Source organism: Numenius arquata, chromosome 2 (assembly GCF_964106895.1).
Source record: "Numenius arquata chromosome 2, bNumArq3.hap1.1, whole genome shotgun sequence".
Taxonomy (NCBI): Eukaryota; Metazoa; Chordata; class Aves; order Charadriiformes; family Scolopacidae; genus Numenius; species Numenius arquata.
Window position 1 is genome coordinate 8,181,575 of NC_133577.1, and position 21,305 is coordinate 8,202,879.

At 41.4% G+C, this 21,305-nt stretch overlaps 1 protein-coding gene across 1 annotated transcript; it reads left to right on the forward strand.

Annotated features, from left to right (window-relative positions):
* Positions 1-20: 20 nt before the first annotated feature.
* On the forward strand, positions 21-21,256 carry PEX3 (peroxisomal biogenesis factor 3). The gene is made up of 12 exons (XM_074166150.1): positions 21-140; positions 7,843-7,974; positions 9,371-9,452; positions 13,537-13,580; positions 14,808-14,932; positions 16,262-16,328; positions 16,430-16,484; positions 16,773-16,929; positions 17,765-17,835; positions 18,635-18,757; positions 19,885-19,981; positions 20,368-21,256. The coding sequence occupies exons 1-12, from the start codon at positions 68-70 to the stop codon at positions 20,449-20,451; spliced, it is 1,110 nt and encodes a 369-aa protein (XP_074022251.1). The 5' UTR covers positions 21-67; the 3' UTR covers positions 20,452-21,256.
* Positions 21,257-21,305: the final 49 nt, after the last annotated feature.

Here is a 21,305-nt window from a genome sequence, read left to right on the forward strand (position 1 = left end):
CCACCGCCCCTTCCGCCGACGCGGGGAGGCGAGGGGCGGCCGGAGCGGGCCGGGCCGGGAGCGCAGGATGCTCCGGTCCCTTTGGAGTTTCCTCAAGCGGCACAAGAAGAAATGCCTCGTCCTCGGCACTTTCCTCGGCGGTGAGTGCCCGGCAGCTGGGCCGAGGGGCGGCGGGCGATAACGGGGCTCGGCGCGGATCCGGCCGCGGGGCCTCCCCGCTGAAGTGCTCCCGCTTCTCGCCGGGGAGGCGGCCGCTGAGCCCGACGGCCTCCCCTCGGTAGTCGGACGGGCTCCCCGCTGTCAGGGCAGCTGCTCGTCGGCGTGAGCGGGCCGGCGGGGCCCGGGCGGCCTCCTCCCCGGCGGGCTGTGGCGCAGGGAGCTCCGCGGCGGCCTGGAGCGGCCCTATCCCTCGCTGGGGGCAGCAGACGGCGCCCACCCCCGCCTTGGGGAGAGCGCGGGTGGGGGTCCCATCGATAGGGGAGAAAGTCCACGCATCGTCCCGTAAACCCCTACAAACGGGGAGTCAGCTCGCCCCGGGGGCTCTTTGGGCCGGTGTTGGTTTGAAACAACGTTTAACAGCCCAAAGAGCGGCTGACGTTTGTGTTACTACTTTTAGGATGGAGGCTGAAATCCTGTACTTGTAAAGGTGACTTGTGCGTTGGGGTGAATTGTCAAATACAAACCAACTGCAGGCACAAAACTTCACTGGACAGGAGGCTTTGTGTTAATTATTCAAGCCGTTCTGTCTCCCTCCCTTAAGGCTCCTGTCTAACCTGTAGGCTGGTTCTGGTCTGCTATGCTCCTCCTTTCCTTGGAGTTATTATTATAGGGTTATTTTTTGTCGGAGTTGGATTTAAAATACCACCTTGGATCTGTCTCTGTTTAATACTGAAGTGCATATGTGTGCAGCTGGAGATTAGGTACTCCTCTCAAGCTACAGCCATATCTTTGCATGCTCAGTCATCAGATTTACTTACATCTTATGCAAATGGTGCAGAATTAAATATTGTAGAGTTGCTAAAGAAAGTTTGTATGTGTTTATATCCCCTGGAACTTGCCTGAACAGTTAAATATTTTTGTCTCGTGTTTAGGTGAGGTCTTTTGTGAAGGTGAATTGTATATACTTCTGACTTGCCTTGGTTGTTGAGTCCTCTGCAGCCTTTCAGCATGAATTCCTTCTGCGTGTTTTCCAAAGTGATGATTAATACACGATAATAGGTTAGATGATGGTTAATGAAGTCAGACCGCTTCACCCCTTCATCTGCAGGTTTTCTGCCTCTGCAAGTACAGCGGAACGTAAAGTTTACCAGTTTCTGAGCCACCACGCTTACAACCCACCGTGTTAAATAAACAGATTTACTTTGACATACCAAGCTGTAACCTGCAAGCTGTTCCCCCTCCCCTTCAGCTGTCTTTGTGAGAGCGGTGGGTGGACAAATGGGAATAGTAAAAACATCAGTTGTCCTAGTTACAGCTAGTAAACGTGGATCGATGTCTGAGTGGGAAAGGAGATATTGGGAAGCTTGTAGCTCTTGGTAGTCCTCAGCCTGCAACCCTAAATTTGTCATGTATGAACAGCCCTCTGCCAGCCTGCAAACCGCTCGAATATGACTGAATTTGCAACTTTTTTTCTTATGATTGGTGCGGTTTATGTACAGTTCAGTGTCACTTTTACTAAAATGCTACTGACTGGATGAAATCACTTTTAAAAAAAGCAATCAGGGACTAAAATATAGTTGTTTAAAGTATGACCAATCCAAAAAACCCCCCAAGGTGCTCCTCTTGGAACAAGCGTTTCAACTTCTTACTGAAAATATTGAACTACGCTGTCATTGCCTGCAGCGTTGATCAAGTACCTGTTTCCTCAGGCCGTGTTGTATTTGAGGACTGCAGAGAATTGCTTTTTTTTTTTTGTATTTGAGACTCTGCGGTTAATCAGGGCATCCTCGAGCACGAGAACATCATTAGCTGCCACCAGCTGCAACTTGCACCGTGATATTTTAGGGCAGCCCGGGAGATGGAGGGATTTACTAAAGTGCTGCACCACAGTCATTCCGCAACTGAATCTTGAGTGCTTTGGCCATCTACATATTAGTTACGGATCAGACCTTAAAGTAACTCCAGGAGCTATGTTAACGCCACCACTGATGATTGGAACTCTGAGGCCCACAAAGGACTCTCCTCCAAAAAATACTGCCTAATGTTGGAAGGTAGAAGGCAACTTCACATCGCTGCTTTTACTTGAAGACAGAATATTTGAAAGTGGCTGAATCATTTAAGAAAAGCATCCCAATCTGCTGATTTAGTATCAGAGACTGGAATCTACATCTCTCTGGTGTTTAGGTTTTTTTAAGAGCTGTAGCTGCGTTTTCTGGGAAGCAAGATGCAACAAGGAAAATGGGACATCACAGGGTTTAATGATTTTAAAAGTCTTTAACTGGCACATGGTCAGAGATCAATGTGAATATTTCATGATTCTTGAGACAGTCCAGAAGCATCTCTACGTTGTTACTGATACAGTGTTGTATCAGTGTTGTGTTACTGAAGGATTATTGCATCAAAATCTGAGTTGGTTGGTAGCCTTTCCTCTGTTTAATGTTCTTGTGTATTATCAGTGGCTGTCACTCTTAGTGTCATTTCTGTCAATCCCAACACCGCAACAGATTTTTCTGCTTATGAAGATGCAAAACTCATAAAATAAGAGCTCAAGTTGAGGGAAAAGCAACTGCAATAGGTGTAATTTTCCCTTAACCGTAGAGCAGGGTTGAGAAGACCTCAACTTAGCAAAGACCTTGTACAAACCCTTTCTTCAGAAGTCTGTTCTTTTGACAGTGTAAAGAAGACTTGAATGTCTTAAAGCAAGCAAAATCTACTACTCTGGGATCAAACCCACTGGAAATATTTAAACTAAAGAGAGCTAGCATGATGGAGCTGCAAGATGTGTTATGTTCACTTGTTCTTACTGGATAGGTAAATTTACCTTAAAGCGGTTTCTCTGCTCAGTGTTCGAGGTAGATTTCAATGGATGTTACAAAATGACTCGCTGTTGAAATTCTCTCATTGCAGTGGAAGAACAAGTTCAGGGTGTGTCTGCAATGTACGGTCCCGATTTCAGTGGTGAATGAGTTATTGCTCAATTTCATCTCTTGCAACCTTGGGCTTGCAGAAAGCCCGTTTCAGTTCAGAAGTCCATCTGCTTAAGCAAAGAAAGTTGTCTTGGCTCATGAGTGAGTGCAGGGGCGTTAAATAGGTTTCGGTGGTGCCAAGAGAATAAGGCCTTAGTGCCTTTTTATTTTAAATATGGTTTTCAACCATAATGGGACAGTTGTATGTCAGTTGACACATGGCTTGCTTGTACATAATGACAGACCACAACTTACAGAGCTGTCAGTGTTCTGGAAGGATGCAGGCTTCTGTGTGTAAGTGCAATTTCTACATAATGAAATTCTTAAAACTGGGAATTTTCCCCTTTTTTTTTTTTCTGATGAAAGTATGGCAGTGAGAGTAAAGGTTACATAGGGTTGTAAAGAGATTTCCTGAAAACTTGATGCCTCCTAGTTACTATCCCACCCTTCTGCTCATCTCCATTCCGCCTGTGAAGAAGGGAAGGTGCTGAGGGAGAACTAAGCCATAATTTATGTGACGTGAGAAATATCCTACCTGTTCCATGCCACTGGCATGAATGTGTAAGAGCCTGCAGATTTTGTAAGCTCCTTCCATTGCTTACATTTAGATGGGAAGAGCCTATGCAATGCTACAGCCAAAGAGGGCTACGCAGACAAGTTAGAGCATATTTATCTCAATTCACAGTTAACAGGTGAATCAAAGTGTTGCTTCCACAGGATATGGGTATTGTAGACTCCGGGTCTTCCATGGTTTAGGACAGTGTCATGGTTTAAGCCCGAGGAGGTACCACCCAGCTGCTGGCTCGCGCTGCCCACCCCTCCTTAGTGGGATGGGGGAGAGAATCGGAAGGGTAAAAGTAAGAAAACTTGTGAGCTGAGATAAAAACAGTTTAATATTTTTTTTAAAGAATAATAATAATAAAAATTGTAAGGAAAAGGGGGAGGGATATAAATAACAAAGAGAAAGAAAAATACAACCCAAGAAAGACAAGTGATGCAAATGAAAATAATTGCTCGCCACAAACTGACCGATGCCCAGAGAGTCCCCAAGCAGTGTCCCCCCAGCCAATCTCCCCCATGGTTTTATTGCTGAGTGTGCTGTCATATGGCATGGAATATCCCTTCGCTCAGTTGGCGTCAGCTGTCCAGGCTGTGTCCCCTCCCAACTTCTTGTGCCGCCCGCAGCGGGGCGGTGTGAGGAGCAAAAAAGGCCTTGGCTCTGTGTAAGCTCAGCAATAACGAAAGCATCCCTGTATTATCAACACTGTTTCCAGCACAAATCCAAAACGCAGCTCCATACCAGCTACTATGAGGAAAATTGATGCTATCGCAGACGAACCCAGCATAGACAACCAATACAAAAGTAAATACATTTCACTTTATATATCAGTTTTAAAGGCTCCTGTACCTGTAGGTTCTGGCATCAGCTGATGTAGCCTTAGTTTGTAGCACTCGCCTGTTCCTGAAGCCTCTGTGAATCGGAAGTGTTGGGACTATAGTTGTTTATATGGTTTACATCTTAAAGAAGGCAGAAAAAGGTTTCAGTAGAAATTATCTTTGTGGGCAGTCTCATTATTGCTGAATTTTCTTAATTCCTGGTTTTGTATGAAACATACAGGAAAGATTTGAGTATGAAGTTCCATCTATACAACGGTTTAGCTAATTGGACATGAGTAAAATGTTGCTGCTGCCACTTTTTGTGGAACTCCTATGCCATTCTGAGAGGTAAAATTGAGTTCTGTTAGCTATTGTAAAAAGTTGGTGTTTGCTTTGCTTGTTTATAACAACAGGGATTTTCAGAAAGTCAGTTTAGTTTCTTTCAGGTAGATTAGCTCACTTGACATGGCAGTTCTTGGGATGTGGCTTTCTCTGGTCCAGCTTCCAACTCCAAGTGACAGTGTTTTCATGTGATGCATTCAGCCTGGACTTCTTAGAAATCTCTGTTATTTTCAAGTCTTCTGAATGAATGCTACGTGTATCAATAGAGATGGACAAGGTAGTTCTAAAGTAAAATGTGAACACATGTGCAGACCAGCTCCCAGGCTGGCAGCTCCTTGAAATGTCCTGTAAACTGGAGACTTGCAGAGCGCTCTGATGCTGCATTCTGGTGGGCAGAAATTCATCGTCACAGAGCTGACAACGATGACAAGTTGTCATCTTTTGCTGCAGCTGACATCTAGGCTTTTTTGTTGTTCGCTGACTTTTGCTTAAGCTGTGTGGAGGGTGGAACTTTTACCTTGGTTAACTTCTAATGCATCGCATTCCCAAAGGTGAAGATGAGACCGGAGTAAGTAACATCTATCCCTGGTGATGGGTCAAAGTTACAGCTCAGTTCAGGGAAAGGGGGGAGAATAAGACTAGTAGCAGCTGGGGTTGCATCATTCTAGACTAGTGGTTTTTCTGGAAACTCCTCGTTAAACCTGGATGACCGCTAATGCAATCTTTGGACCCTCATGAGGCACGGCAGTTCTTAGTACAGAGTAATCACACAGCTTTAACAATCAGGTATTAAGCAATTAGCTGTCTCAATCTTAATTATAAAGGTGCTGCTGCAGCATGTCGCTCAAGGGCGTGCGCATGATTCTTCTCGAATTGTTCGCATGTGTCCAGTGTAGGTTCAGGAAAAGTCTTTTTTTATACTTATTACTTTTCTGCCACAAAACCTGAAGTTAAAGGATTTATTGGGGGGCGGGAATAAACGAAAGTGGTCATTTGGACAAGTGAGTATGTGTGAATGTAATGTAAAAAATGTGGTGGGATAAAATGATTGGAAAAAATCTTGTGTTCAAAAATTATTCGTTAATACTAAAAAAGTTGTTGCTGTTTCAGTCTGTTAGCTGGGGAAAAAAAAAATCAGTACCCTGACAGTTATGTTCTAAATATATATTCCTGGCAGGAGCTGATAATTTTTTAGAGAAAAATAATCTAATTGTTATTTATGAAGTCTCAGTTTAGAATTCAGTGGTAAAATTGCGTTTTTATGTATATGGAACCATAATATGAAAGCTTGCATTTAATGGGGTGAATCGTCCCCATGGCAAATGGCCAGGGCCTGAAGGCTGAAGCAAGAGAGAGTGACTTCTCCATTTTTATTTTATGAGGCTTTTGGGAAATAAATGGAAGTGACCGTGGTTGTTCCAAACTGGTCTGGCTTGAAATTGCCTATTAGGAAACATAATGCCGATAGGAATAGCTGGGGTTTTTTGCAACTGTGCATATTGGGGCACAAAGTTGACACGCCTTTGAAATACTGATGATAGTTTTGGAGAAGGTATTGAAAATGTATGAATGACCTAAAAAACATAGCTGAATTCAAAATCTTGGGGAGTTTGGTGGTGGGGTTATTTTTGTGGGTTGGGCTTATAAAAATATTTCTAAAACTTTCAGCATTCAGCAACTGTTATGTGCCTCATTCATTCAGGTATTAACTTTGAAATGTGAGAATTGAACTTCGAAGAAAACTTCATAGCTCTGTTTGCGACTTTTGAAAATGCTTGATGGAAAAAAATTAGACTTGATTTGATACTCGGATTTCTTCTGTCTACCATTACTGACTTGGCGGAGTTAGAGCGGACACTCTGTAGAGGAGATTCAGTACTTAGGGGATTGCTCCCCAGTGGACAGAAGATGATCAGCTTGTACGATAGTCTTTTCTGCTTGGGTTTGTTCCTCCCTTATCTCCCTCCCCTCCCCAATTCTTTTATGAGAGAACATGGAAAGAGCTCGTTATGCACCTAAATAACTGCTGCTACCACTGCATCCAGGAGGCAGCAAATGAACCTGATGCACAGGAGATGTTAGAAGCCCTGAATGGAGGGGGAGAAATTCACTCAAAACAGCTTGCAGTGGGCAAAGGTGCCCAGGATAAGTATAGAAGATGTAGTGGTATCTCAAGGAATGGCTTAGAAAGGGGGACAGAGCTGAGGAACAACGAAAAGAGGGCTGTGGGCAGCCTGGAGAGATCTCTGAACTCCTGGTGGTGTGGGAAGAGCAGCTGGGGGAAACTTCAGAGGTATGTGTGTTGGGAGAGGAGAAAATGTAGAGCAGAAATTTTTGGTGGGTCTTTGTGGAAATAGAGATTCATAGTGAGGGCGATGAGGGATGATCAGATCATCACGGGCAGAAGAGTGAGGCTGGAGCGTAGCAACTAGGCATGGTAAGAAATGAGGGCCACAGTCAAGCCCCGCTGAAGCTGAGGTTCCTCTTATTGACAAGTTTCAGGACCAAACGAAGGTAGTGTTGGTCTGTAACATTTTTCTCTTATGTGATTTTAAACACCTGAGTTTTACCTCTAACTTCTGCTAATTTTATAAAGATAACTTTAAAAAAAATAAATTACATTTTCATCCATCTCTAGACCTGTGCATTTCAGTTTCTTTTCTCTGTTCTTTGTTTTTGTTACCCTACATTTTTGCTTCAATCTCTTCAGTACTAATTATTCACATTGCAGTAGTACCAAAAAGGTCATCTTTGAAAGGCAAGATATCTCTTCTCGGGAAAGTTTCTTACACTGATTCAAGTCATTACCCTCAATATTTTAATTAATTTTGAAAACATTATTTCTGAGTATTACTTTGTCATCAGTATTAAAATACTCAAGACCCACATATCCTAAAAAAACCGCTACGTGCCCTTATGGTTTAAAATCAAAGAAAAGGGCTGGAGGGGCCTTCATCACATTTTTAAAGCAGCTTGTAATGTGAAATTCTCTCCGTAGGAGTCTATTTACTGGGAAAATATGGGCAGAAGAAAATCAGAGAAATCCAAGAACGAGAGGCAGCTGAATACATTGCCCAAGCGCGAAGGCAGTATCATTTTGAAAGTAATCAGAGGACGTGCAATATGACAGGTAAGATAAGGAAATACCTACTGTTCTTGATAAGTAGAATTATTTGGGGGTTTATACTACATATTGACAGAGTGGGAGAAGAATAAGAAGTGTAGGGGAATTCAAAATCTTAATTAAATACTAGTGCATAAATGGAGTTGTTCTGCATAATAAAGACAGAATCTGAAGAAAATAGGATTGAAGGGATTTCTAGGGGGTCATCTTAACCCTTAGTTTGAACATATACATCTATAATGCGTACAAATGTACATGCAGATTATAGGTTTTTGGCACTTCAAGACCCTTTGTTTATTGCCTTAAACTGCATGTGGTATTAAGGAGTGAAACAGCACCCAGATTCAAACAGCACTGAATTTACAGCAGGATTGTTTTATTCATTATAGCACATTGTTAGTAAGCTACACAGAGAGCTTGGTGAGTAATTTTTATTTCCAAATTAGCCGCACATCAGCCCATTAGTTCCCTACATTTAAACAGTTAAAAGATACCTGACTAGCTGGGGAGCAAAAAATGAAAATGTTCGTATTACAGCACTAGTCTTCAGAATTTTGGAGAGGAGATGGTACATTAGAGTTTAACAAAATCCTTGTCATTCTTGTAAATACAGGTGGTTCAAATGTATTTCTATAAAACAAACCGGGCAGCATTTTCTTCTCCTGTTGAAATTTGTAATGGCTTCTTGGGTGGCTGTAAATGCTTCCTGTGTACTGTGTTTACCCTGACATGAAGTACCCTGGTATTTCATTTTCATCTTTTCCCTTTTGCAGTGCTGGGATTGATTTTACTCCAAGGACTAAGTTTTTCTTTGTCCTTCGTTGTATAAAGTACCTTCTGCCTGGCAGCATGTTGCTTGGCAAGATTTTTCATATTTTGTTCTTAGTATTTCTTCTGCTCTGTGCATGCTTGTTTTCCGTTTCCTGTTCCCATCACGTAACAGTGGTTGGACATTGAATATTGTGAAAGTAAAGGATTTTTTCCCACCAGCTTTCTTTTGTTTAAAAAGTACCTTTCTCTGGTTCTCTTGTTGGAAAAAAACAAACGTCAGATCTTTTTCTTCTCGTTTGGAGAAATGCAACAGTGTAGGTTTTCACCAGGTATTCTTCAGGGGAGCTGAAGGCACGTATATGCAGATGTGCAGGATGTGAGCACGTATCTGCAGCTAGAGACCACACAGACACGTAGCCACGAAAGGGCAGTGCTGTGCCCAGACTCACAAGAGGCACCCCGGTAATTGGCACTCCCTAGCGCTCCCAGGGTTTTCTATTCTCCTATTTTGCTTGTCTTTCCAGCTTTGCCTGTTGAGCGATGGTATTTACATTGTACAGCAGCTCTTGAGTGAGAGCTGGGGATGGGTTTATGATGATTTTTTTCTTTTTTTTTTTTTTTTTAATAACAGTGCTGTCAATGCTTCCAACATTGAGGGATGCCTTAATGCACCAATTAAATTCTGAGAGTCTCACATCCCTTCTTAAAAATAGGTAAGACTGTTTTGTTAATTGTGTTAAATTGATCACAAGATAAGGTGGTTTCTAAATTATATATTTATCATGCAGAGAGCACGCAGGATCTTGGTTCTCTGTCCCATTGAGTCACTTGTCTTGAGGTATTTTGAAATCACTGCATAAATATTTTTTGTTACGTTAGATGATAGCACAAGGGGAAATGGTTTAATCGAAAGAGGGGAGATTCAGATTACATACTAGAAAGAAATTCTTTCCTGTGAGGGTGGTGAGACACTGGAACAGGCTGCCCAGAGAAGCTGTGGCTGCCCCATCCCTGGAGGAGTTCAAGGCCAGGCTGGATGGGGCTTTGAGCAACCTGGTCTGGTGGGAGGTGTCCCTGCCAATGGCAGGGGTATTGTAACTAGATGATCTTTAAGGTCCCTTCCAACCCAAACCATTCTATGATTCTGTGTATTTTGGTAGGTATGGCTGGCATTATCCAAACATTACAAGAAATAATAGTTCTTTTAAGATGCTGCAGTGAGAGCCACAGTTTTTGTTGAAGTACTTATCGGCAGATAAAGTCCTTAGAGGATCTAGTCCTCTTTAAACAGGACAGGGTATCTTGACTGAGTTGTTGATGTTGTGTTTGTGAAAATGTAAAAATCCTATCAAGGTCAGATGTGAATAGTAGCAGAGAGTATCCAGGATGAGATTCTAAATGGATGTAAGCTATGAGAAGCAATTTTTTTTTTCTTTTTAGAAGTAGAACAATTAGGGGCATGTCATACATTAGGAGGAATGCTCCCTTGTCAGAAAACACCTTTGATTTCCTTATAACTACAGGAAAAAATAGCGTATTTTTAAATACATAAAGCGCATAATAGCATACCTTAAAAGTAGAGTAAGCTGCTTGGCATTTGGCATGGAGCGAAAGTGTTATGTAGGCAGTTAACACAGGGTTTCTGACTCACTCTAGACTGCCTTTCTAGTTTTCCTCCCACTAGCTTATTTATATAGCTGTAGCTTCAGCTGACCAGGATTTAATAGATCACCTATCCAGTCATTGTCGTCTTTTCCGTCAAAAAACTCCCACAACAAGGCAACAGAATGTGATACTTAAAGCGGGAATTACAGCCTGAATGATGTTTTTATAACAGATTATCTGAGAATTTGCAACTGTAATTGAATATTATTTACCCCAAACAATAAGAAATGAGGAAAAGTTAATTTTAATGGAATATTTACTATGCTTTTTATCATAAGAGTTTTACTCAATGAAAAAATAACCTGAATGAACAAGAAATGTTGTGGATCACCAGATTTGCCTTCTGGACTGTGCAGCAAAATAGTCCACAAAGGCCTGTAACCCTTTGTTCAGTGGTGAAGACACATAAAGCCTTACTTTGTTCTCTGTAGCCTGCATTCTTTTATCAAAATATATCTGGGGTCTCTAACACCTTTGATAAATTGAAACAGTTTACTGGTACGGTGACACACTTCTGAATTCCAATAGTACTAGTGAAAATAGAAATGAGACTTTTTTGATGTTGTTGTTACACGTTTCTGAAAACAAATATTTGTTATTTTTTTTAAATGCTGGTTACATGCAACGTCCGGTAAGGGTGTTGTCCATTTAAACTGTATCTTACAGTGGAGTTTGTGTCTTAATGTTTCCTTTTTTGACTTATGCTGAGGAAGTTTTAAGTAAATGCGTGAACTTTTTGAATTGAAAAGCTAGAGAAGGGGTTGGGAAGGCACAGATCATGGAATGAGCCATGAGGGCTCGTTCCATTTTGAAGCAAGTCTTTGAAGAAGCTCTGCATTCTTGTGCTGCGCATGGAGGTGGAGGTTTGTTTTCTTTCCACTTTGGTTTGAGAAGATGAATCAAACGGCTCTCGGCTCTTGAGTGCTGTTGTTGAATGTACAAAAGACTAGATGTGGAGATTTACCTTTCTTAATGTCCCTGAAGATGTATTATTTTCCTCACATAATCAATGTTACCATGTATTACAGATCACGTTATGGCTCCCTTAACTTAAAATCTGTTCATTTCCCTAAACTCAAGACGTTTTTACATGGTTTTAGTAATTTGGGGCAGCCAGTGGTAGGTTGGGGGTGTCGAAGTCTTCAGTCTTCCAGAGAAACTTTTGAAGAAGGGAGCAGCACACGAGACCACGGACATTCTGTCTCTGTCAGTCCTCCTCGTCTTACACCGATGTGACTGAATGGGATGAGGTGTGGTCCCTGCTGCTGCTGTAGCCTTGCAGGTGTTGGGTATCTCCCACCTATTCACCACTCAGCATTATTCCAAATCTGAATCTTCTTGTTTGCATCACATTTTGCTTCCATAGCAGATAATGTTTTTTCCAAATAAATAAATGTGAAATAAAAGCCGAATTTTGAGTAACAGCTGAGTTTTAGTAAATTGCAGCAGTGAAAAATCCATTTCCACCGTTAGGCTTAACACTTGCAGCCTTAAACTGTTACCTGGCTGTTACTTTATGTTGTGAGGAGAAACTTTGAGCTCTAGAAAATGTTTTGACATAAATAGGTCTGATGTTGATGTATTGGCTTCTCTTTCTCTCTTCAGTTGGCATGGAAAACTTACCACTCATAAGTAACAAATGTGGTTTTGAGTCCTGTTACATAGAATCATAGAATGGTTAGAGTTGGAAGGGACCTTGAAGATCATCGAGTTCCAAGCCCCATCCAGCCTGGCCTTGAACATCTTCAGGGACGGGGCATCCACAACTTCTCTGGGCAGCCTGTTTCAGTGTCTCACCACCCACATGTTTTATCTATAGAAATATTACTTTTTTTTTTTTTTAAGACTTTCCTTTGGTTTGCTTTAGAATAGCTTTTAAAACTGTTGATTTAGCTTGCAAAGAGAGAAGTGTGTAAAATGTCTTTGTATGCGCCATGGTATCTCTTCCAGCTATCCTTTCTTTGCTCTGTCTCTTTAGAGTTATAGACTTAGGAGTTCATTATATCAGTTCATTCGTGTTACTTGATAGCAGTGAGTTTAAAAATTCATCATTTATGGAAGTGATATAATGGTCAAACTAATGCCAAACTGCATGTGTTTGTTCCAGACAGATCAAAACATTACTCAGTGTTAAATTGTGCCTGTAAAGAGAAATTATTTCTGGTGAAAAGTATATTATTTCTTATAAACTCGGTTACTGTAAAGTCTAAGCATACGTTAATCTGAACTATCTGCCCTAAATATTTAAGTGTTAATTCTGATCCTAAGAAATCACCAAATGTTCCTCTTAAGTGATTTTCACAGATTTCTTCCATGATAGAGATACAGGGACCGTTCTTTACTCACAGTTCTTAACGGGCACCAATGGCTGATGAAACTTTTTGGGTGGTTATCTTTCTCTTGTCACTGCCACTGCTGCTATATAACCTGTGGACAGTAGTTATAAACGTGCAGCGTACCGAAGGCAGTTCAGGTGTATCTCTGCAAATCTACAGGCTTGCTCTTTTGACTGCAGAATATATTAAAATTTTAGAAATTGTTTAGGTCAAAAAAGCCAACGCGCCTCCACAGAAGAAGAAAGACCAACTTGTTACGTGTGAGGGTGGTGCAAGACTTTCCACAGATGGTCCTCATCTCTTGGGTTTTTGGTGATCAAATCTGAACTTTAAAACCACGTCAGGTCATGGTAAATCCTGTAAAAAAGCAGGATATAGAAATTCTGATCCTGCACTTGCTATGCACAGGTGGATACAGGAAGCCCCACTGAACTGGGGTCTACATGAAATATATACACGATCAAAGCCCCAGGAAAGACCACTTTGTCCCATCAGTGGGCTTTTCCTGACTGCTTAGCGTAGTAACTCAAAATTGATAATGTAAATGTGTAATTGACATCACTAAATACTACGTTTATACATTAAAGTTTGAATATCTTTTCTGTGACTTCATAGTATGTTGTTTATATACTGCTTTCTTGAATGAGGCAAATCAACGTAGACACGAATCTGATCTGAATATTATATAGTAGTTAAATGAGCTCACCCTAGAGCGCTATTTCATTTAACATACTTATTAGTTTCTAAGGAAAATACACCTTTTAATGTTTAATACTTCCATTTATTTTTCCTACAGGCCACCAAACAAGTTAGAAATATGGGAGGATTTAAAGATAATAAGTAAGTGGAAACAAAAGATTCCATCTGCCTAATATTTAGCGTAAATTTTAAATGTCTTTCGCACCCTTTGAAACACACACTTCACACTGGCTGCTTGTTTCAGTAGATATGAAGATAGTGTAACATGTTACATGGCAAACCTTTTTTCCTGTCCGCCCCCCCCCCCCCCCCCCGCCAAAAGCTCCTCATGAAGGAGTGTTCCGTAGCCCCAAGGGACGTTAGAAGCTCAGAGGCAAAGAATTCTGTTGGCCTTCGTGTTACCCTGCTCAAGAAAACTTTGTGAGAGCTTTTCTGTGCCGTCACAGAAAACTCAAACTAGTTTTTCAGAAGTTCTGTGCAGAGCCAACAGAAGACATCAGTCAGAAGCGTAGGCCAGCCCCGACACCGCCAGCAACTTCCTCTTTTCCAGCCTGTTTGAGAGAACCACCAAAGCAGTGGCTACGAGCCCTTTGGTTCCTCTTATTTATTGGCTGATGGAGGCAGCGGAAGGGAAGGAAAAACAGTGAAGTCGGATAATTATGTAGTGAAATACTATTGAGCGCTTTTGGTTGTTTTTTTTTTTATTACTTTTGATTCCTTGGTACCGTTTGTTATCCCTGCCACCTCCCTGATTTTGTCTTCCCTTCCTTTTGGTTTTATTTCTCCTTTTCACGACACCTTTACAGATCTGCTTCTGAGCCGGCTCCTTTCTTCCCGTGTCCTTGATACTTGAGCGCTCATCCATGTTTATTCATGTCACTTCTTCCACGCATCCTCTGTTGCCTGCTGGCTGGTAGCTGATGCTCACTTCAGTTTTCTTTCTTTAGTTATTAGCTGCTCCTGCCTTAGGTAATTTTTTTTCCCAAGCTGCTGTTACGCCTTCTGTGTCTTAATTGCATGACGAGGGCTAACGTACTGCGTGTATTTCCTGGCCTAATGAAGAAAGATGATTTGACAGTACATCCATTTTCCTTCTGGAGCAACTTGTATAATTTTTATTTTTTCCCCAAAGAACTTGTGTAACGTGCAAAATTATATTAATATAGGACTTTAAATGGGACACTTCAGATGTAGCTCCAGCACGTCTTAGACTCGTGATCATCTTGGGGGTGTGTTGTGGAAACGTGTGTATGACAACCAGTGAGAGAAATGTGACTGTGTCTTCTTGAGTCTTGGAGAGCCCCTCTCCCTCCTTGGCTCACCCTTATTTCTTTGACTTGGCGGTGATTTTTGTTGTCTCTTTCCAAGGTTTCACAAGAAGCATCGTAGCTGTGTACAGTACCTGTATGCTGGTAGTGCTTTTGCGAGTCCAGTTAAATATCATCGGTGGTTACATCTACCTGGATAACGCTGCGCTCTGCAAAAACGGCACGGTAAGCCTCTCCCATTGCTTCACAGGTCGGACTTCCATTTACTTGGAAGCGAAAGGATTATTTAGTGAGGGATAAAAAGGGCATAGCGTAGGAGTGTTAGAATGAAAGTAAGAGCTCTTGTAAGAGTGGGAGATGTGGAAGCGTTACTGGCAGTAAGATATATTGTTGTGTTTTAATAGCCTTGACATTTGGATGATTTGGCAATACAAATACGAAATACTAGCACTATTGAAGAATGTCTTTTCTCTGCATTTGTATTGCTTAAAGAAAGTTAATTTGTATCTAAGCACCAACATAAAATAACTTCTTTGCTTTCATTAATTTTTTGTGAAACAGTAATACTGTGTGAATGATTCAAGGTATGTATGCAACGTTTATAAATGCTTAGGTCTTCCTAGCACATACATTAATTCCCCCAGTTAAATTTTCCTAGGACTAAAGAAGAAAAATGTTATCTTTGAAATTTTGACTATTTTGTTTAACTCCAAAAGCCCATCTACTTTAAATGTCTGTTGGTGGGGCTAAGCAAGGCAGAAGATTTTTTGTTTGTTTGTTTATATAGTATCTCTGTCACTGCTCAATAAAAATAGATCAATCCCACAGTGCGCAAGTACCCGCGGTACAGAGTAAGGTCTGCAAATTGTTGGATGGCTCATCTAGAAACAATGGATCCAGACTTTGATTCTGTGATAGCTCCAGCTCGAGAGCGTGTCAAGGCAGGTCTGAGAAAAGCTTCCATTAGGGAGGCCGGGTTGGATGGAGCCCCTGCTTCACTTGTAAAACCTGAAAACGCTTTTTTAAAAGGGCAAGATGAGCTTGGACTAGAAACACGTTTCTTCTCTGTTACTTTTCCAGTAGAGAAGCGGGTTGACAGGGCCGACTCTAAGGCACTCGGCTGGGGCAGATTGGGATCCCCTCTCAGTTCCCGAAAGCTGCTTTTCTATCGGACAGGCTTTCGTTAGGGCTGAGCAGAAATACCCTTGCCCACTAGGTTTAATTTTGGGGGTGGTGGAGGGTCTAGTTTCACCTGCAATTCCAGTTTTTTAAGAGACTTCCCTATATATGAATGAAAAGTGAAGGACTTTTCTGTGCCATTGAAGATGGAAGAGAGATCTGGAGAGTCCTGAAGAATGCAAGAGGACTTAGGCAAGGCCCATGGGTTGATGGCAGGAAGAGAGTCAGAAGCTACAGTTGCGTGAGAATAGGGGAATCCAGCTGCTGCAGGGTATTACGAAGATGAAGGAAATTGGTCGCCACTGGTTTGAAATGATTGTTCCTTTGTTCTCTACTGTTGACATCTCACAGAACTGTTGTTTTTTTTCCCCATAGACACCGCTAGCTCCCCCTGAAGTGCAGCAGCAATATTTATCAAGTATTCAGCACCTTTTAGGAGACGGTATGGTGCTTATCATGAGCTAACTACACTTAACAAAATTCTACCTTTTTTCTCGACTTGAGCAAATCATTAGAATAATTTTGACACTTTCCCCCTTCTAGGACTGACGGAGTTAATAACTATTGTTAAAGCAGCTGTGCATAAAGTTTTTGGAAGGTAAGTCTGCGTTTCTCTATGGGTAGCTTGTACGTTTTTATAGTGATGACTGTTCCCAAAACAGTGAGTTTTATTAGACTCCCCGAAACAACAAAAAAAAAAAGACAGGAAGGCAGGCAGGTGTACTGACTTCTTCCAAAACAAGGTTTTGATTCTAGCAGGCTGTGTCTGCCTCCGCAAACCAACGTAGCAGCCTGGGATCCTGCGACTCATGAAGGTATTAGCGGTAGGAGGACAAAGCATCATTATTCGTTTTGCGATCAACGCTGCAGTCTTTTTCTTTCCCAGCATTTCCCTTAAGCACACCCTGTCTCTCCTGGATCTGGAACAGAAACTTAAAGATATCAGGAAAGCAGTGGAACATAAGGATTCAGATCAGACTGAGTCTTACTCTCCCTTATGTCACTATCTGATGCCAGATGAAGAAAACCCCTTGGCTGCCCAGGTACTCGTTTGAGTTTCTTTCATCTACCTTTTTTCACTCTGCGTTTTTGTTTCGGGGAGGAAGGGTGCGTAACACTCCTCTAGTTGTACCATGGCATCCCTACCTTTGATAAACGGCGATGGCTCTTCCATCATAAATCGATACGTCATAGAAACACAGCCCCATTACTGCTTTTAGCCTGTGAAACGGGCTGTAACACACTGCATTTTCACTCAGCCCTTAAGGAAATTGTTATTTCCTGGCCCTTGTGTGCCAGCAAAGGGCTCGGACAGTTGTAGCTTTTTGGCTGCACGCACAAGGAGGTGCTGGTGTGCTGCAGTCCTTCGGTGCTTTGGGCTGGAAGAGGAGTCAAGAAAAAGGTGTATCTGATCTCAGTTGTAATGTTGATTTCCTACGTTTTCTAAAGGTGTTTGTTTCCACCCGCAGAGTTGGGGAAAATTCATTCTTAATTTGGCATTAGTCTAGTACAAAGACGAAACTCGGGCTTCAGCGTGTGACTACGTGCACTTATTCCTACAGCTGAAGCTGATGCACAGGGGTTTGTTTCTGTTTCGGAGGTCAGAGGTGGAAGAAATATTTTGCTCAATTAGTCTGGTATTTCCTGCTAATACTGTTTTTAGTTAAAAAAGAAAATCCTACGGTGATCATTTAAAAGGAAGACCAGAACACAGATTATAAAGCATCTGATTTATGACAATACAGCTTTTCTTTTAACTAGATTTGACTTATACATCTTGATTTAATTCCATGGTACAAAACTCTTTTATTTCTACTCTTATTCTTACGGTTGCCAATGGATTTCTTACTAAATAGTGTCCGTCTTTGCTTTTTCTAGGCCTGTGGACTCACCGAAAAAGACATCGCTACCATTAAATTACTTAACGAAACTAGAGATATGCTAGAAAGGTACAGAGAAACACCCCGTATTCGTATTAAACTCCTCCTCACAACTGTTGTTTATGTAAGACAATTATTTTCATGTAAGAAGCTGTCAACTTTGTGAAATGTGACCACTCTGCTGCGTTATATTTTTATATTCACTACTTGTAGGCTGGGATTTTCAAAGTTTGAGAGCTCTGAAACTCATTTATAAGAAATAATCCTGCCTTAACGAGATGACCAGGATGTTCTTCCCAGTCAGAGCCCCTTATCTCTTCCTCACCTTTTCTGTAGTTGTGCAGGAACAGAGAAGTACTTCTCTTCTGCTAAAGCAGGGTAAATGGAGAGTCATTTTATTGGATTTACTTGCTTTAATAAAATGAACACCAGTTCTGGCTTATCAGAACTTGGTTTTAATGCATGGTTTTGAGCGTGGTTGGGTGCATCCTTCTACCAGTGACCCAAGTGAGGCTTCAGTAATAAACCCTGAACGTGAGGGAACTGAGCCAGATGCCAAACTGTTCTTATCATTCAGCTGCTGGAGAGCTGGGGCTTTTTAAGGATAACTCCCTTCTGTGTTAAGAACTGAGGAAGGCTTTACATTTTTGAAACCTCAGGGTAGAGTGTAGCTTGCTGACTGGTTTGCTGTGGAGTTACTGGGGAGCTGGTCTTTCAGGAGGTGGCTGCACTAATGGCCTTTTCTCTGGTCATACATCGTCCCTTACGGGAGGGACAGCTGTAGCACTGAATACCTGCAGGGTTTTTTAGTTTGGAAAAGTAAATCCCAGGAATTAAGCCACTTAATTTTTATTTTATTTTTTTTCAGTCCAGACTTCAGTACGGTTTTGGGCACGTGTTTAAATAGAGGATTCAGTCGACTGCTGGACAACATGGCGGAGTTTTTTAGACCTACTGAACAGGACCTCTCGCAGAATGGCTCTGTAAATAGGTAAGTGTTTTCTTCTGTTGTGGTTCTCGGGTGAATAATGCCTTCCTTCCAAAAAAGACTATGGATTTTCCTTCCTACTTGAAGTTCTCGGGCTGGAAATAATTCCGCTTCTTGCTTTCCTGTCATAAATGCAGTCTCCTCGCTTTGGTCAAGTAGACAGGAAATTGCTAGAGGCATCTTTCCCACCGTTACCTGCAGATCTAGAAGTAGAAATCCGATGACCTGTACCTTCCACTTCTTGCCTTGAACCCTGCACTGGCACAGCCTTTCTAGCGCAGGATTTACCCCTCCGGGGGTGATGACTGAAAGCCGTAGCTCAGCACCTCCCCTGCGTGGCCATCACAAGGACGGCGTCCCCCCAAGTCAGCACATCAGCTCTGTGCGCCCCAAACTCTGACTGTCAGCTGACGTAGTTCCCAAGGAAGGTGACTGTTGCCACGATTCTCCAAATCCTCGTATCCAAAGCACCTACAGGTTCTTTGCTGCTGTGCCGGAAAAAGAGATAGTAACATTCAGGATCTGCCTCTCCTAGAGGCCTGTTTGAAAATAGCTTTTATTCTGAAGTTAACTTTGGTTTTAAGCAGTGCGGTGAGAGTGTTACAAATCCAAAAGCTGAGTTCAAATCCTTGAAATATGATTTCTAATGTTTTAAAATTAAAACCTTGAATAACAACTGGGTTTATGTATGTTTAATAACTGATGGCTCTCAAAGAGTAATGCTTTTACTTAAATATATACCATTTACATCACTTAAAATACCCCATAGGCTGTAGATCGCCTGTCTGTCCGAAGCCTTAAGAGTTTGAAACAGCGTGAGATTGTAGACTTTTAACAACTGTTCACGTACACACGCGTGTAAAGACTTGGGCTAAACCGTATTTGTCTTGCATGAGAAGCAAGCGTGAAACTGTGCGCAACAGGACACCAACTGAAATTTGCTTTGGTGCTTCTATTAAAGCTTTGATAAGGAAAAAAAGTTCCTAAGTTTCTCTGTATATTGTAGTTTGCAGTCTTTCAACTCCTACTTTTGAAGTAGCAATTATTTAGAATTGTAATAATCAGAGTTTAGCGGCTTTACAAATGTCGGAGCGGGTCCAGGTCAATATTACTTGGCTTTTTTTTTCTAGTCTTTCCAGTGTCAGTCTTCCTTTAGCCAAGATAATTCCAATAATCAATGGGCAGATCCATTCGGTATGCAGCGAAACACCCAGTCACTTTGTTCAGGTAAGAATCTTGCTTATTTAATATATCCCAAGTAAAATTTTGAAATGAATGTTGTGTATTTCTTTTTAATAATGCACTTAATTCCGTTTTACTTCGGTGGCTTTAAAAAAAAAAATCGAAACAATTGGCATTAATTAAATTTTTTTTGTATCTTCCAAAAATACGCTATTTTCCTAGAACGTCTCCCCTCTGCTAAACCCTGCAGAAGCACAAAAAGGCCCCTTGACTTGGGTCTACTTGTAGTTCTGCCCATAAAACGCTCTAAAAAGCAAGAAAGTGGAGTTCCATCTCTGTGGGGGGGCCGGGTGAATTCCGGGCTGCAGCAACACCGGAACAGCGGGGGATGCCTTCGATTTAAGCGCAGTTATTCTTTAAATTTCTTGCAGGACCTGTTGATGATGGAACAAGTGAAAGATTTTGCTGCTAATGTTTATGAAGCTTTTAGTACCCCTCAGCAACTAGAGAAATGAACTGCACATTTATAGGAATAGATTGTGTATTTATAACAAATCCCTTGTGACTACTGATGAGACTCCGGGTTAATTTTATAATGGTGTAGGAGGGACAGACCAGCAGAAAGAACATTCTGAAGGAGAGAAAAAAAAAAAAAAAGTGGGAGTGAGCCCAGATTTCTTCTAATAGAATTCTGTTTCAAACACCCATTAAAAATATTCTTGTCGAAAGAATCATTGTATGTAAAGACTTTTCTATTAAAAAAAGAAGCCGTTAAACTCTTCCGTAATTCCTTATTTTTATTGCATCTGAAAAGCACCTGGGGGCAGTATTGCAACAAGTTATTTGCCTTGGGGATGTAGGTTTTGGAAAAAAAAAAACAACCTAATGCTAGTGTTCTAAGAATAGCAGAGAGTAGCAGAATGAAGTAAGGCTGCTGCTTCTCCCAAATTTTTCTTTTTTTTATAAGGAAAAAAAAAAAAAAAGCTTTCCTTTTAACTTAACAAATGTTATTCCAAAGAGCCTCATTCTTCAGAAAGCCTTGGCCAACTGCTGCACCTTCCTCTTGAACAAGCTGAGGAGGGTGCTCTCTCGGGTACTTCATACTAAAGGAATGTGGGTTTTTTAGAAGTTCTCTGGTTTCCGCTGTTCAAACAGCTACACTGTACACATTAACTTGTAAATATTTTATCTTAATTTGTATTAATTTTGAGCCCAATTGTCTGTACTGTAATAAAATATTTTAATGTATAATTTGTGTGTGTGTTAACATTACCAGCAGGGAAGGCAATAAATCTCCTTTGGCCCATCACTTATAATATCAAAATTTTAAGTTGAGTTTGTTCTTTCAATTTAATAACAGTTTTGCACT